The following is an 18,042-nucleotide window of genomic DNA, read 5'->3' on the forward strand; positions in this document are numbered from 1 at the left end:
TTTGTGGACATGGGCTTTGAAAGACTGAAATCGAGCTCTGCAGTTACTTTTGCAGCAGTTGTTTTCTTATTCAAGGTCACAGTCCTGCGCAATGTCCTTTTGTCTCTTTCAGTCAGTTGACCGACATTATCAGATGATGTTTTCCCAGAAACTCTATATGATGTCATAACCTTTGACACTGTACCACGCGATACGGCAAATTGATTGGCAACTTCAGTCTCAGAGTCACCAGCTAAGCTGGCATCAACAATTTGCCTTCTTTTAAACTCAATATGCTCTGAAATGACTCCATATTACTAGCAGTGCATGCAGTGAATGATGAAAGTGAGGCATTCCACCTGTTAGCTAGGTGTCTCATCGCACAGTGGAAGCAAAAGAATGTTACATCACTTCGCTTTCAACGCAATACATGTCAATTCCACACCTGAAAATCATGTAGTGTTTCCATATTTTTGTCCAACCCCTGTATGTATATGAGATTGTTATCCAATCTGGACTATACTGTATATATAAGACTATTGTCCGATCTGGACCAAAATCTGGCTGTGTGTCTGTGGGCAGCTAGGCAGTATTTCTCAACTGCTGCTGCATGGACCACTGGACCACTGGCAGATTGCACATAAACAGCTGCCAGCCTGTGGCTGCTGAGTTGGACACAAAGTTATTTATACATTTTGTAAAATGATTTGTTATTTTTATTAGGGTATGATCACACTAGCCGCAAGCTACAATGGTCCATTTTAATGTTCTGCTGGTGTCTGCTGTGCCTTAGCCATGGTGAGCAGTGCCATTTTTTTACTTTAAGTAAGTGTACAGACTACAGCATTTTTCTGGACCTCACTGCCCTGCACATCACTCTAGTGCAATAACACAATTGTTTTCTAGATGACTTAGTGGTGGCCTGCTTTGATCCACTGTGCAAAAATGCAGGTCGTCACAGTATGTGTGACTGAGCCCTAAAGCCACTTTGTCAGGAACGCACCCCTCCAGCTGCTGCCCTTGCTGTCAAATTCTGAAATAGTATAACAGACATCAGATATATACTAATAGAATAGATAAAACTGATACAGTGAAATAGCTTTTCACTTTGCATGTTCATTGCTCAATTTTGTGTGTTGCATGGATTTTTAATTAAAAGGAAGCTATAGTCTTTTACAATGATTTGAACAACAAAAGAAGTCAGACGCTCAATTCAAGTAATCTTATGTGGGTTTTCTGTGTATAATTTGTGATTATATACTACACATATGTGGAACAGCCATAGTTAACATATGCAGGCTTTTCTTCCAGTTTTATAGTTTTATGTGTATCGCTTACCCCTCGAAGGAGCCGTTTGGTATGACGGGTTCTCTGTTTTCTGCCACAACTCTGTGAACTGCTTAATCCGCTCTGACACACCTGGTAAAGTAACCCATATTGAAGAAAAATATATTTGAAATATATTCTTCCCAAATATATCGACATATTTTGGCCATATTCAATATATTTCAAATAATATTTCAATATATCTATCTATCTATCTATCTATCTATCTATGTTGACATGCATTTTTCTTACAAATTATATAAAAAATATTTTTAAAAATACATTTCAAATATACTGCATGTCTTTAAAAGTACAAATCTACATTTTTGGAATGAATTTACAAGTATATGTAAAAATATATGTTAAAATTAATTTTTTATATGTTCAAAAAAATCTGAAGAATACATTTAAAATATGTATATTTTTAAAACTATATATTTTTAAAATATATTCTTCAGATTTTTTTTAACATATAAAAAAGTCATTTTAACATATATTTTTACATATATTTGTAAATGCATTCCAAAATGTAGATTTGTATTTTTAAAGACATACAGTATATTTGAAATGTATTTATAAAAACGCATTTCAGCATATATTGAAATATATTCTGAAATATATTGAATATGGCCAAAATTGTAGCATTTCAAATATATGTCAATATATTTGGGAAGAATATTTTTTAAATATATTTCAAATATAATTTTCTTCCTTGTGGGAATGAGCTGCTGCAAACATCTATGAACTCACTATGAACTATAGAGCAGAGATTGGCCGAATTTCAATCCATGTATACTATCTTTTGATGGATTTGTGTACAATCAGCCTGTTGGGTTTTTCCAGAAGATCATTGCTGCCAGCTGCCTGATCATTGTATTGTGAAGGTGGGGAAGGCTCCCTGCTGTCAGAATACAATACCACAATGGGCAGGATTCCCCCATCCACACTGAATGTGCGGATGGGGGAATTGGCTAACCCGCTGGTTGAGCAAAAAAAGTTAATCATGTATGGCCAGCCTTAGTATGTTACCCACAACTATACCAGTACATAAGAAATAGGCACCTGGCTACTGGATTGTAAATATGTTATAACAAGGCGAGAAAATCACACAGCCCACTCTGTCAGCACAGTGGTGGGGAGGGTAGTGCCCGAGCACTCCGCTTCCAGCTCTGCTCCAGCCGGTTGAGCCCCTGGCTACATACACAATGCTGTGTTATGCTGTTGCTTTCCTTGTATATCACTACATGTCTACCAGACAGGGTCTGTCTGACTAAAAACAACACTCTCGGCAGTCTCTGTTGATGTGAAAGGTCCATAATGCTCCTTATAGTTTTCAGCTATGAAATCCGGGCTGTCTGGGCATCACTGTACACAAGCCTGCCCTAAATAAACAAGTTTTTTAAACATGGAAAGCTAAAGGCACTCAAAAGAGCAAAAAATTGAAAGAAGCAATGTCTTCAATAGAAGGAGCAATATATTTACCTTTCCAGTGGACCATGGGGTTGATTTACTAAAGACAAGTTGACTGTGCAGTTTACAGGAGAAGTTGCACTCTGCAAGGGCATTTGCTCCAGAGCTTAGTAAATTAGGCGAAGCTTCACTTTGCAAAGAATACCCAATCACATGCAAACTTTTTTGCTTGCACATGATTGGATGATGGAAGTCAGCAGAGCTTTGCCTCATTTACTCTGGAGCCACTGCACTTGCAAAGTGCAAACTCTATTTGCCTTTAGTAAATCCACCCCCATGTGTTAAAATGCAGGAAAAGTTAAGTTAAATGCCTCTCCTATCAATTTTGACCCTGTAGTAATAGGCCACTTTTACATGCCTTTTAATGCTGACACTTGGCCTATTGATTAACATGAAGTGCTAATTTTAATGACAGATCTGGCTGAAAGCAACACTAAACAATAGCCTTTTAAAAAACAATCCATACACATCCACTACGTAATGGCCCTGCAATCTATTTCTCATGAAATTTCTTACTGCGTTTTTCGCCTTCCTGCTTTGGAATGAGCTGGGTACATTAGTTGCATCATGTGCGCTGCTTCATGCACATTCCAAAGCCAATAGTCCATAGTCCCTAGTCCATCTTGGCAACAAGCAAGAGAGGTTCCTACATACAATGGGACCATGGAGAATGAATGTAGTCACCCTCTAACAAGAAGTCGGATCACAGCAGCAAAAAAGAAAAAAAAAAGAGATTTGGAAGGATAAAATGTTCTTTTTTTTGAGTCAAGTATACTGATTTAAATATAATTCTCTTTATTTACACACAAGTTTAGTGTCACTTTAATGCAAGCTATTACATTCTAAGTATAATGTCTTAAACTAAATGAAGACATTACATTATCTGTGTACACTCCATCAAATAGAGGTCAGCACTGTAAAGAAAACAAGTAACATCTAATTTATCTTGACAACAACAAGAAAGATTTTAATAATTATGTAGGTACATCGTATTTCAAGGAATCATTAACAAATTATTTGAACATCCTAAAACATGGGGGCAAGGACTACAACGAAGAAATAAAGCAACAGTCTGAAAACTGAGAAGTTACAAAAAGAAGAAATTCCAGCACACAAATGGCCTCATGTATCATAGTGTCAGTACAAAGGGTTGGAGTTATGTCCGCACAACCACCACAATCAAACCTTTAGATTCAAATTGTCATTTTCCAGGGCATGTTTGGATTTGATCAGTAGTTACGGCTAAATAATAGCAGTTTTATGCACAGAAACTCTGACGCATGGGGCCCAATGAGTTAAACATGCCAGTTCCAAGGAATGCAGTAAATCCACCTCTGAGCCCAAGTGACAGAGTGGAGGATGTATTGAGCTGAATGCAGTTTTATTTAAACAAATGCACAAGGGCCAATTAGTTATTGCTGGAAAGCAAGCTATAATCACTTCAGCATGGGGGAAACGCTGTCCTGAAATCACAGGGAAGAAACACTGATCCATGATGTCAGGATGACCATCTGCCTTATTGTTTCCAGACATGCAGTGGAATTTCAAGTTCTCCTAATTTAGTTATACACTGTTATGACCACAGGGCACCATAGCAATATTCTTGATTTGGGATTGTTGGAAGACTACATAGAATGAATGAAGCAATGTCTTCCCTTTAAAGTGTCATGTGACAAAAAAAAAAACACTACAAGATATACAATGCATAACAAACATCAGCACGAATGATGCAGAATGCTGAGTAACAATCAATCAATCAATCAATCAATCATTTATTAATGTAATATCTCTATAGATGTATACTCTGCAGACTGCAGATGGTTTAGGGCTAATTTACACCTACACTATATGTATACATTTATGCACATCTTTGTGAGTTTTAGCCTAGGTTCATACTGCAGCGGTGCGGTAAATCCCATGTGATTCCCACAGAAACTGCACCGCATTCCTGTACAAATCACACGCGATTTGTATGTGGTGCGATTAGAGCCTTACATTTTGTATGGCTCTATTTGCACCGTACCAGCACCAAAAACGTACAAGACCCTTTTTTGGTCCACACTAGAATCGAATCGCATAGGTATTCACACCTATGCGATCCGATTCTGCACATCGCACCACGTTTTGTGGATCGATGTCGAGGTGTTGTTAACTTAACATACACCCCTGCATTGGTTCTTATGAACAGGGTGCGATTTTGATGCGGTGCGGTGTGGAATTCGCAATGAAAACTCTGCGAATTCCGCACCGCATGAGTGTGAACAAGGGCTTAAACACTCAAGGTTCTTCAATGACAGTCTAAACAAATACCAAAATGCAGTTACTATGTGATGCCCAAACCTCATAAAACAAACAAATAACTTTCTTTATCTTCCTTGACTAAGCAACATCCTCCTTCATTTTTGTCTCATGTGCTCCCCCTCCCAAACACTGCAGCTCACAGTGGGCACAGTGGGAGAGTTTCAGCAAAAAAGGCAGTGCTGTCAATGCAGAAAGCAATGAGCAGGGCTAGGAATGGTGAGGTGCTGACTGTCAAGGCTTTTAAATCAGCAGTGATAATCCTGATAGCCACTCCTCCTGCAACATTATTTTACTCCACTATAGTGCAAGCAGGCACAGCCTACATGAGAGCGACAACTCTGCTGTGAATCCAGGAGCAGTGCAGCACTGTTGCCACCCCATCAAAGAAAGCTGCCTTAGGTTGAGTTCATTGGCAGGATCCACAAGTATTTTTGGGACTTTGCTGTCTGGACGCTAACAGAAGTGCACATGCGTCAGCACTCAGGCAGGGAATTCCTGCCAGTAATCTGTGTAGGCACAACCCCAGCTTGTCTCTAGACCATGTCTCTCACTCTGACTGTTTACCTGTGCTTGACCCCGGCTTGGCTTCTGGACAAACGGCTTGTTTCCTCACTGTAGGTATAGTCTCCACACTGCTGAATCTAAGATCTACGTCATGGGTTGCACCCCATGCTACTGCAGGCACACAACTGTCAGCAATGGATCCTCCTGGAGTGTCTCTAAGACTTCTGTCTACAGCCCTGACATCGCTTCCACTGACCAACTCCATGGGCCACCCGGTTCGCCTTTGTGCCTTGCATGCCTGTCTCAATACTCAGGGGTGCTCAGACCAGAGTTGCAAGGGAAGCCCTCTCATCACTTTGGCCTCCAATGAAGGTATGTGACATTTGCAGAGGTTCTAAGAGAAAACTATAGGTGCAGAGGCACTTATTAAAAAAAATACAGCAGCACATATATTTTATTGTGAGCCACAGGGTTACTTTTAGATGTTTAAAGCTCAATTCTGAGTGAAATTTAAAAAACAAAATTGTCCACTAGCAAATGCTTGGAACAAAAAGTTTCTTTATTGTTCAATAAGAAACACAGGATCAGTATTTATTCTGATATGACTGGGTTATACTGGCAGCAGCAGGAAGAAGTGGACACTGGCAATCAAAAAAGCCAGATAAAACCCTTACCATTCTAAGCAGGCTTCAGTTTTTTGCTACTGTCCTATGAGGATGAAAGTCTTATGCAGCTGGTCGTCTCCTGTCAGTGAAAAAACAAAGAACTCTCTACAGAACAGCAATGCATAAAATGCTTGCATGCTTTTTGATGGTGAATGTCTTTTTGCTTTGCTAGATAATTTCATTAAACATGTTACTGGTGGTAAATGTACTCGTGTACCACAACAGTAGTCATTACCTCTACAAAAACCCTAGGACTCTAAATCCTTCAAGAGAAGTCCTCTTCTGTATGAAGGGACAACCTCACTTATCAAAGTGGGTGGATGTCTGTTAGCCTTTGGAGTCACCTAGTCAGAAAGCAACTTGGGTGTTTGGCTAAATGAAATGGTGTTTAGGTGCTACAAGCTAGAGTTCAGGTCTCTGCTTCCATCCAGATTATTTTCATTAAACATACAATACCTGCATCTTGGTCAGGCAAGAAGAACCCCTATGTTGCTCTTGTTGATCTTTTAAACCAAGAAGTCATTGCCATGGTTCCCTCAACAGAAAGGTTTTATAGGGTATACGCCAACCTTTTCACTGTTCCAAAACCAAAAGGGGGTATTTGATCCATCCAAGACCTAAAGGTTCTATATATCTTAATTTGAACTCAAAGGCTCTGCATTTAATCTACTAAGTCTGCGATAGTTCAAATCCATTAGGGAGATTTTCTTGCTTTTGTAGAAATCAAGGATGTGTACTTGCATGTCTCCATTTTACCAGTGAATCAATGCCACCTTTGTTTTTCTGTGGGCACTCAGCACTGTCAGTTTATACTGCCTGACCTTACTATGCTCACAGGGATACCTAGATGACCTCCTATTGAGGGAGCAGTTGGCTAAAAATGTGATTGTCAATGTAATGTGGACAGTCCACTCCTTAAAAAGGTTTGGTTAGATCCTGAACCTCCAGAAATAACCATTGGAACCAATACATCACTTGAAGTATTTCCTTAGTTCCACATCAGAGTCATGAGAGAAATTGGTTCATACAACTAACAAACCAATTACTCTGGCATCCTAAAAAAGATTATCTCTGGTCTGGTGGCTTGGAAAATCATCACAATGGTTGCCAGCCTGAAGGACTCCGAAGACGTCTCAGACACCTTATCGGTGCAGGGGACTTGGTCGTTAGGGGTATCTAATCTCCCAATTACAGAATGGCGCTATTGGTTGCTTTGGAAATTGGCTGGATGTAGGACATGTCATCTAGAGGGTCATCTGATCAGGATCCAGTCAGACAACTCCATTGTAGGTGTGTACATTAACAATGAAGAAGGAACCAGAAATCAGACTGCTGCAAAAAAGTAGAAGGGATCCTAATCTGGGGAGAACTGCACATTCCAGGCTTGTCCGCTGTTTGTGAAAAATTGGCAGGCTGACTCAGTCGACTGTGTGATTCAGGTGGAGGGTCTTCAGGTCCTCATGCAGCAGTGGATGCTCTGGTAGCTCTGTAGCATCAGTACAGTCTGATCAATGCTTTTCTTCCGCTAACACACTTTTCAGTCTATTCTGTGAGACTGAGACTGAGGACAGTCCAGTAATACCTATTGCTCTGGATTAGCCCAGGTAGATGTGGTACTCCGACCTGATCAAGCTGCTGCTTCATAGACGTTGACTTTGACGGCATGACTGTTGAAGCCCAGCGGTGAGACAGGGGTCCCTATGATCCAGTAATTCCTATCCTTTTAGAGGTTAGGAAATCACAGTTTACTAGGCTTTTGGTCTTTTAGGCACTGGGCAATGTTTTCCCAGATTTGCGAGACTACCACCTGCTCTTCTGTTCACACATACACTAGTATACAAGGTATATTCTCAGGCATCATCTGCTGACAGCTTTGGACCTTTAGCCAGCACTTTGAACTGCAAACTGCCCTTAGTTTTATTTTGTTTTGCATGTTAGTATTTTGTTTGCTGTGCTGCCCACCTCTCAGTTTTATTGCTTTTGGATGTCTCAATCATACTGCTGATCTACTACTACTGGACCTGTCTCTTTTAATGAAAGTTAAAGAAAGCAGGACATTTCTACTTACCACATAATCTGCTGATATTCATTAAGACTACATTCACACTGGCGCACATGGGCAGCCAGGGGCCACTGCCACCATGAATCTGTAGATTCTCGCCAGTGGATCTAAAGTCTGCATGCACACAGTATGTGCAAACAGCAGCAGCTTTCAGCAGTAGCTGTCAGATTTGTACACTGTAAAAATGGTCAGTGTGGCAGCTGTTCGCATTCAACCATTCATATGAATTATAAACAGAGCCTACAATCAACCCTAAAGGCAGACAGTGAGTGTGCATCCAGGGATGGCAGTTCTGCAGCGGTTCTGGCCACAGCACAGCAGTATGGTTGAACTGGATGGACTTTTGTCGTTTTTCAGCCAGACTAACTATGTAACAGCTAAACAGCCAGTCTGTATGCAGCCATAGTACAGTATGCAGCTGCATCCAGAGATGTTGTTTAGCAACCTACGACTGCAGCAAACTACCCCCCCCCCCCATCAGTCATTTAAATGTTGCCTAAGGGACACAGGTCCCACTCCTCTGTTTTTGTGATCTACTTCTGCTGGTTGTTTTACAAATCTGAAGCAGGCTGCCGTGATCACCAATACAGGAGGGGATGGAGGTTAAATTTCACTGCCATGACCACCAGCGCAGGAGGTTAAATTTCACTGACAGTGACCACCAATAAATGAAATTTCACTGACAGTGACCAACAATGTCACTGACACCAGTACTGGAGCTATTAATGCATTCACTGGCACCAATGTTGGGGGATATTAATGCATCCATTGACACCAATGTTATTCCATTGACATCAATGTTTGGGGTTATTATTGCGTTCACTGACACCAATGTTGGGAGCTATTATTGCATGCACTGACACTATTGAATTTGTTATTATTCAGTGTGCATTGCAATGAGCTGAAAAAAAAGCAGCAGGGCCAAAATCTTTGGGAGTTGAGGTACAAAAATGCTCTGCTATTGTGCAGCCCTCCAAAAGTGTTGGTGGCCACACTTGAGTCCCTCTATAAATTTTAGGTTGACCACCACTGCTGTTCTGCACCTCATTTTTCTTCAGTAAATCAATTAGATTTCCTTTCATCTGTGAAAGATCAGCAGTGCTAAATGTTGAATTGCTTTCAGTAAAGGTTTTCCTAAAAGTTATCAAATGACCATAAGAGATACATATGTATCTGATTGTACCAAGAAGCAATATTATCTATCAGCATCACATGAGTTATACAAGTATACCACGGCACAGGGGCGTACTGACAACTCATGGGTCCCCTGGGCAATAGGGGATCATGGGGCCCCTGTGTCCTTGCCCAAAGTCAAAAAAACCTATGAAAAAGGTACCAGGGGCATCTCATGGGGCCCCCTACTGACACCGGGCCCTCGGGCAGTTCCTGAGTTTCCAAATGGTCAGTCTGCCCCTGCCACTGCATAAAATCCAGTTCAAAATGTAAACACTGTTTATCATATCTTGCCGAATGTTTTACAAATCCAAGTCAGAAGCAAAATATTATCCAGTTAAACTTGTGTGGGGCTCATGAACTGAACACCCCCCGGGGTTCACATACAATAAATCCATGACTGCCAGGCATTGCTAGTATGAAAAACAGCAGAAGTGACTGAGTAATGGGGGTATATGGCACATATAAATTTCAACTGTAAATTTTCAAGACTGATATATATGTTACATTGTTACATGTATAGGGGAAGAGCCCTAGAATTTTACTCTTTTTGTTTTTTAATCTTTAGTCTTTTCCTTATACTGGGTTAGTAACTATAAAGTTCTGTTGTATTCAAAGAGGATTTTTAATACCACTGGGCAGACAGCAGTACTGAACACAGAAAGGGGAAACATTTAGTATCTACAAAACTTAAACAAAAACCACAAGAGTAGAGCTCTGGCACAATACAAAATTGCTCTCAAATTAGATATCCCTAGATGGAAAAATACTGGATAGAACTTGAAAGCACAGGCCACTGCATATCTGTGCTATGTGTTTTATTAGGTGCCACTTCACACTTTAAACAGTAACCTAGTCATTGACTTAATAGCAATTACACAACTGAGTAGATTTACGGCATTATAAGGCACACATGTGTTATCAAACAGTAGTGCACCCATAAACAATGTGTCATTGTGTCAGCCCCACCAGTTATCAATGGTTGAAACCACTTTCCTGATACCCAGTTACCTTTTTCTGAATCCATTTGGCTGCCAGACCATTGTTCTTCCTGACCTGCAGATTCCACTGGGAGGCAATCTAGAAGGCACACAGATAAGATGTGTTTTTAATGGAAAAATGTCTTAATTAAACTCATGCTGAGCTGACATCATTCATGTAACACTGATTACACGGTTAGAACAATTAATGCTCAGTGCACATAAGGTCTGGCCTCCCAGGCTTCCAGGAGGCTCCACTGTGCTGGTTTAGCTGAATGAAAACAGAATGTTCAAAGCTGGCCATATGTGGGTCATTGTTATTTCTGAACAAATCATTGTACCTCTGTGAAATTGTGTCAATAAACAATTCCTGTACACATAGTCAGATTGTTTTCCTTCAATCATTTTCAGATAAAAAATGCAGCTATACATCTGTAGAAAGGGAGATTTTCCTTGCATCTGCTGACAACACTTTAAAAAGCAATATAAAAATGAATTGAGAACATTTACTCATTTATACATACATTTATGCTTGATTGTGGAGGGTACGACAGATGTAATTATATACTGTAGACTGGGGTCAGCAACCAGTAGATCGTGATCTACCAGTAGAACTTGGCCAGGTGACTGGTAGATTGTGGTCCAGGCTTGCTGGCCCCCCATCCCAGAGCATCAGATTGCAATGCAGAAGGACTGCTTGTAAAGCTGGAGCTGTAGTAGAAAGCAAGAGCCGCATATGTTGATGTATCCTCTGTAGTGCTGGCTCTTACGCCCTGTCATCATTGGTGGGTGAAGCACCTGCCAAGCATGACCCATTCAAGTAAAAGAGGTCACTCTGCAAGTGTCCTGCAACCTTGTGCAGTACAGCAAACAAGGGGTTAAACAGGCAGCATTGTGTTACTTTCTCACCAACTGCTTTAACCCCTTGGACCCCCCAGAAGCATGCAGTTGTGGGGCTCCTGCCAATCGAGACCCATTCAAGTAAAAGGGGTCAATCTTCCTAGTAGCACTCACCAAAAGCAACAGAGGGCTTAATTCCTGCCACAGCATGCGTACACTTTTGGCTGCTGCCTCAGCAGCTAAAGGGGGTAGGGATTGGGGATGGTAAAACTGTGACTCAACTGCAGGGTTTTACCACACCCAACTTTACATGTGAACGAGCCCTAAGAGTGCCGCTGCCAGATTCAACCAAGGGCTCTTCACAGGAGCAGCACGCACTGCTGCTCCTCTGCAAAGCGTTCCGAGTGTGTTTAACAGGTGGTGAGGAGCCTCCCCACCTGATGTAAACCTATGATTCCCATGTAATGCACGCAGTTGTGACACGGTAATCCACCAATTAGAGGTTTGAATCAGGTGGGAGGAGGTGACACTGGCCAAAACTGTGCCTGGTGATCTTTGACTTCTCCCATGTTGTTCAGGTAGATCTCCACCTCTTTAAGGTTGCCTACCCCTGCTGTAGATATTGCATACACATACTGATGTAACCCTTGTACAACAACATCTTCCATCCTGACTGGTACATTTCCAAGCAGGTGTTTCTCTGCCTTGAATTCTAGTGCACCATAAATGGCCTGATCCTTTGCAAGGTAAAATGACTTGATCTGCCTGGAAATTGTAACCCTTTTTAAACCTGCTTTTATCTTTATTAGCAAAAAAAGCCTCCTCTGTGCTCCATTTTGATTTAAGTCAGCCATACATGGATTAAAATTTGGCCGGTTCAGCAGGGACTAGCTGTGATTCCATCTACGTATGGGCAGGCTGATTGCACCAAAGTCAATCTATCGATTTACTTAGGTACAACCATCCTTGAGATTTTTTTGATTTAGGATTACTGCTATAGCCCCTAGCAGTAACCATTGTGTTCTACCCACTGAAAAGGCACCCCCCCGCTGGCAAAACACAAAGAAAGAAAACCGAGTAATCTGTGTGCTGCTTTAGTTTCACGTTGTTACCAGGACATGACTTCACCAGATTTCATGGTTAACAACTAGCCAACAAGACAGTAAGGATGCTGTCACTGGATAGAGGTGGTAGTTGGTGGAGCTTAGCAATGAAGTCAGGGAAAGCCAGACCTCGCTAATAAAGTGATACAGTACTTTTGACTTACAAAAATGAAGTACAGGATCACTATAATCATTACATGTATGGGCACATTTAGGAGAGCAAGAGAGAGTGCAGAATTGTGTTGATCATTTTTCATCTATTATAATATGCTTCTTTTTGGTGATTATTATGGCTTACATTAGTAATTATCCCTCCAATACTTCTTCTTCAGTTGTTCTTTTTGAAGATGTAACTAATAAATTAGGTAAGAAAATTAAATAAAAAGTAATTCTGCACCCAGCACAGCATTGCAATTAGAAGTCTTATTGTGTACATGGTAAATATAGACTTGTTAGCACAGTGGTGCCAAATGACAAGTGCCATAAAATAATTTTGAGTTTATTACATCTCATAGTTTTCAGTCATCTGCAAATTAGCCTATTTACGTAAAAGCTTTTTTTACAAGCCTTCTCCTTCTATACCAACTGACATGCATTCTATTATCCAACAAGCAATCATTGACACTACAGGCAGTGAACATGTCAGTTCCATCAATTGCTGCAAGCTATAGGTTGTTGGGAAATGCTTTGGTTTGTAGTGTCAGCTATATGTTAATCATTACCCAAACCTGACAATGCTTCATATAATTTACTAGATTTGAAAAAAAACATCAAAAGTATGATGGGAAGTAACACAAATAGGCTCTGAGGGTCGCCATATCTTCTCAGCGTTCTAGAAAAGTTATTTAACCAACAATTCCATCTCTATTGGTACAAGTACATGTAAAATCTACAGCTTTGTATAACAAACTCAGGTTGTTCTGTGTGCTTGCATCACAGCCAGGTATGAGATTTTACATTGTATGCATGCTTGGTTTTATGTACTATTGTAACATACACTGATCAGCCATAACTGTATGACCACTCACAGGTTAAGTGAATAACACTGATTATCTTATTACAATGGCATTTGAAAGTCAGTGGGATATATTAGGCAGCAAGTAAACATGTTGTCCCTAAAGCTGATCTGTTAAAAGCAGAAACAATAAGCACCACAGTTTGTTGTGTATGGGGTAATGTAGCAACAGACTGGTCAGGGTGCCCATGGTGACTTGTGTCCACAGCTGAAAGTGTCCACAATGGACACGAGCAGTAGAACTGGACCACAGAGCAATGAAAGAAGGTTGCCTGGGCTGATGAATCACATCCTTTTAGAACATGTGGATGGCCGTGTGTGTGTGTGTGTGTGTGTGTGTATCACTTACCTGGGGAAGAGATGGCACCAGAAGGAAGTATGTGAAGAATGTAAACAAGCAGAGACAGTATGATGCTTTGTGCAATGTTCTGTTGGGAAACCTTGGGTCCTGCTATTCATATGAATGTTACTTGACACATACCACCAACCTAAACATTGTTGCTAAACAAGTATACCCTTTCATGAAAACGGTTTTTCTTGATGGCAGTTGCCTCTTTTAGCAGGATAATGCACCCTGCCACACTGTAAAAATGGGTCAAGAATGGTTTGAGGGAAAACAACAGAGTTTCAGGTGTTGATTTGTTCTCCAAACTCTCCAGATCTCAATACAATCATGCATCTGTGGGATGTGCTGGAACAAGTCCGATCTATGGAGGCCCCACCTTACAACTTACAGGACTGAAAGCCTTGGTACCCAACCTGCTGCCTGAGGCTTGCATGCTGTTCTTTGCTGTATGATCTGCAGCCTTCAGACCTCAGCAGTTTGTAGAAACTTTGATTAGAGTAATAACATTGATCTCTACAAGTCTAACGTTCCCATTTTCATATAGTCTTCTGCGACATATCTCCAGCCAAAAATGTAGCATGTCCACACTATCTAACCCTCATTTTCTTTAATATGTCAGCAGTTTATGACAGTCTTCTCAAGCATCACATACAGTATATTGAACATTATGTGTGGCCCTTTGGTGATGCCACTTTAGCTCCGTTGACAATCACTGACTTAAAGGATCTGCTACTCACAGCTTGGTGCCAGATACCACAGCATACCTTCAGTGGACGAGTGGCATATATTCCTCAGCAGGTCAGGGCTGTTTTGCTGAAAAAAGGTAGACCAACTCAATATTAGGTGGGTGGTCCTAAAATTATGGCTGATTGGTGTATGTTACATTGTTCACCTTCTCGTTAACTAAAGTTTGATTGCGCAAGACGCCCTGTCATAGTGTGCGGCTTCCTTATAACGGTATCTGCAAATGTATGCAGCTCAGATCTCTTAAAACTAGAAACTGATTAGACAGTCTAATCTTGACGGCTGAGTGCTAGGAATTTGTGTTTTGTTCAGGGTGTGCACTGCTCATGTAAATTTTAAAATGATTGAGGGGCTACACTATTTGTTGTGTGTGTTATATGTGGCACAGAGAGAAAGGACACACTTTTCACTGAACATGCACTGAAAGGGCCAAGGTGGGCAGAACAAAGCCAGGAACAAAGGTGATTTTGCTGCTAAAATCTCCAAGAGATATAGCAATCATTGGGCAGTTCAACCCACCAACACCACTGCTATATCTGAAATGGCACTATTGGTTGGGCTGATCTTTTAACTAAAGTAGGCCAATTTTAGGGGTGTGAATACACAAACATCTTTCTTCTGGACAATGAAGTACTGATATGGCACTTGTACAACAGCTTTAAATATACTTGCTTGTTCTCTAGACTGCAGACCTGCCAAGTTCAACTGCAAAATTTCTCCCTAATTGCTCTGACATTTATTGTAAATGTGGCACACGGCCCATAAGGGGAGCAAATGCTGGATTCAGGGATTTCACAGGATGTGAAGTCCCTCTTTATACATGATAAATAGCATCTTCAATGCTTATAGGAGCTTATAATTCCTGAGGAGGAACGCCATATACTGCCTGGTTATAACAAATTATCCTTACATCTGTTGCATCACTTGCTACAATTGGCCACGCATGACCACCATGGCCTAAATTACTGGCAGGATACAAAAATGATTTTATTATTCAGAAAACCCCTTCAATATTTTTGTTTTTTTATTTCCTTGTCAACAGTACCGGACATCTGTTTGACATCCACCTTGTCTTGTATTCTTTGCACTCTGTTGAGACCTTTGTCAACGAGGTTTGTTTTTCTTCCTGACAATCACAGTGTGCTGGAGTCAAGTCTATGAGTGTGGACTATTGATTTAGTCTGGAGCCGATGAGTAGATGAAATAAACTGGGGGTTGGTGGGAATTTGTGGGGAAGGAGGGGCTGCCTGTCTATTCAATTTCTCATTGAAAATATGAGGACATTTTTAAATAATGTCCCCTGTGGCTCAGTAATTAGTAATAATAACTCACAGCACAACAGCTCTTTAGTGTCTATGGGACCTCATTTTCCAACCCCTTCTTTTTTTCTTGACTCTAAGTGCCAGAGGAAGTCTCACTTAATAATATTTCAATTTCTAGTTGGTTGTCAAAATCTGTCTAGACTATGCACAACGCTGTATACGAATAGAGATGCGTTGTGGTTGCAGAGACATGCTAAGATTAGACAACATGGCTTCTGTTTGGCTCACATGCTGTCTTGCTTTTGTATAGGTTGTATTTGTAGGTAAAGTGGAATGTGCAAATAGTACACTACCTGTATAGTGTATAAAGAGTTAATTCTGTTACACTAGAAAAAGCAGCATTGGCCCACCCAATGAGTGGAAGTTCTAAATGGATCACACATGTTTCTACATCTGTACTTGTCAGCAGCTCCCCCAAATCCGCCTCTCTTCTCTTAACCCCTCTACTGTCACAAGGGTCAGAAGCATATTGGACAGGCCACAGGTTTCAGAGAATTGACATATAAATAATTAATACATTTCACTTCCTTGTGACTGTTAATAACAGGAGGCCTCTGTTATTGTGTTTCGATTTAGTGCCGTAAGAAACAGACAGATGTTTCATGTGAGAGCTATTATGTCATATGTAAATGCTTTTCATCATCTATCAGGATCTTGTAAGACAAAATACTAATGTAAAAGCCTTGTAGTAAAAAAAAAATTGCTTTTTACCAGATGTTGGACATACTGTATCTAAGGTTGTCCCTCTACCAGTAGATCTGGCTGTTCTTTGGCTCTTGATCTGGACCAGATATTTGGGTTGCTACAACATGATGTGAAATAGCCACACCTTCTATGGTCACATTTAAACCTCTTTATGCTCAAGATAAAGATCTACAACCTTAAGAGAGTATTATAAATGGTTGTATAATGATTGCATACCCTGATAAATGCAGTTTTAATGTGTCTTGATTTTTCTATGGGACAATTTTTCTATGGGACAATTTGCTCAGGGCCAAAAACCTTTGTCTATCTACACAGCTTAACACCTTAAAAGTTCAGTTCGATTTAAAGTGTTAATATCTTTTTAGGCTCCCTTATACGACTTTGCAGCCTCCAAGCTGCCACCGTGCTGTCCCCATTCCTGTGTGTAACCAAAGCAAAGAGTCAAGAAAATGCTTTCTTTTATACTCATTAAGATCCACAGACCTCACTACATCAGATATGCTCCACAGAAGCCTCCATGCTAATTTTTACTTCTTATTTGTGCTCCTAAATCATCATCATCCTCAGTCAAATTTGGTAGCTCTGGCCAAAGCTTTTAGTACTGTTGAGTGCAGCATTAACAGTTGGCTGCAACAAAAAGCAGTCGAAGGTTTGCAGAGTGGTACAAAATTGAGTGCCTGCAGGCTGTGAAGCATGGTGAAGGTTCCTTGAAGGTCTGGAGATGCATTTCTGCACATGGAATTTGGCATCAGGCAACAATGAATGGCCTTGCCAATGCTGAAAAGTATAGGCAGATACTTATTCATCATGCAACATCAACAAAAATGTGTCTGACCAGATCCAGATTCATTCTGCAACATGACAATAACCCCAAACCTAAACCTGAAGTCATACAAAACTATCTTCAACAAAAAGACAAAAAAGGAGTCCTAGATGAGAAAGTATTGTCCCCACAGAACCCTGAACTTAACATCATTGAGTATTTCTGACATTTCAGTTAGAGACCGAAGCAACTCAGACAACCTAAATCTGCAGGGCTGTGGTTAGTTCCCAGTTTATGTAGCAACCTACCTGCCAAGTTCCTTTCAAGAACTGTATATAAGTATACCTAAGAGAATTGATGCTGTTTTAAAGGAAAAAGGTGAACGCACCAAATATTTGATTTACTTTGCTTTTTTGTTTATGCCATTAATTATTAAATATAAAGCATTAATTGCATTATTTTTGAAAGCATCCTTGCTTTAAGGCATTTTTCCCTGAAACTTTTGCACAGTACTGTATAAATGTGTTGTCTGTCATATTTGCTCATTGCATATACTGTACACCGTGCTTCCTTCACACTCTGTTCTGTGTTCCGTGCTAAGGACTGCAGCATGGTGACTGTACTTTAGTACCTCGCTAGCTTTGTGTGAAGTAGGAACCAGGAAGTAGGAAATGGTGGACTTTTGGCCTGTGTGTACTGCTATCCATTCAACAGAAGTTGGTCTAATGTCCGACTTCTGTTGAA

General features: G+C 40.6%; 1 protein-coding gene across 1 annotated transcript in view; it reads right to left on the reverse strand.

Moving 5' to 3' along the window:
• The window catches only part of KIAA2012 (KIAA2012 ortholog), a 276,256-nt gene that overhangs the window by 123,226 nt on the left and 134,988 nt on the right, over window positions 1–18,042 (reverse strand). Inside the window, exon 12 of the mRNA XM_089670508.1 lies at window positions 10,492–10,560. Coding sequence (XP_089526634.1) covers window positions 10,492–10,560 — 69 coding nt within the window. The remainder of the gene's footprint in view (window positions 1–10,491; window positions 10,561–18,042) is intronic.

The sequence above is a fragment of the Staurois parvus genome, unplaced genomic scaffold (genome assembly GCF_062004578.1).
Source record: "Staurois parvus isolate SC_StPar_1 unplaced genomic scaffold, SC_StPar_1.0 ptg000011l, whole genome shotgun sequence".
Taxonomy (NCBI): domain Eukaryota; kingdom Metazoa; phylum Chordata; class Amphibia; order Anura; family Ranidae; genus Staurois; species Staurois parvus.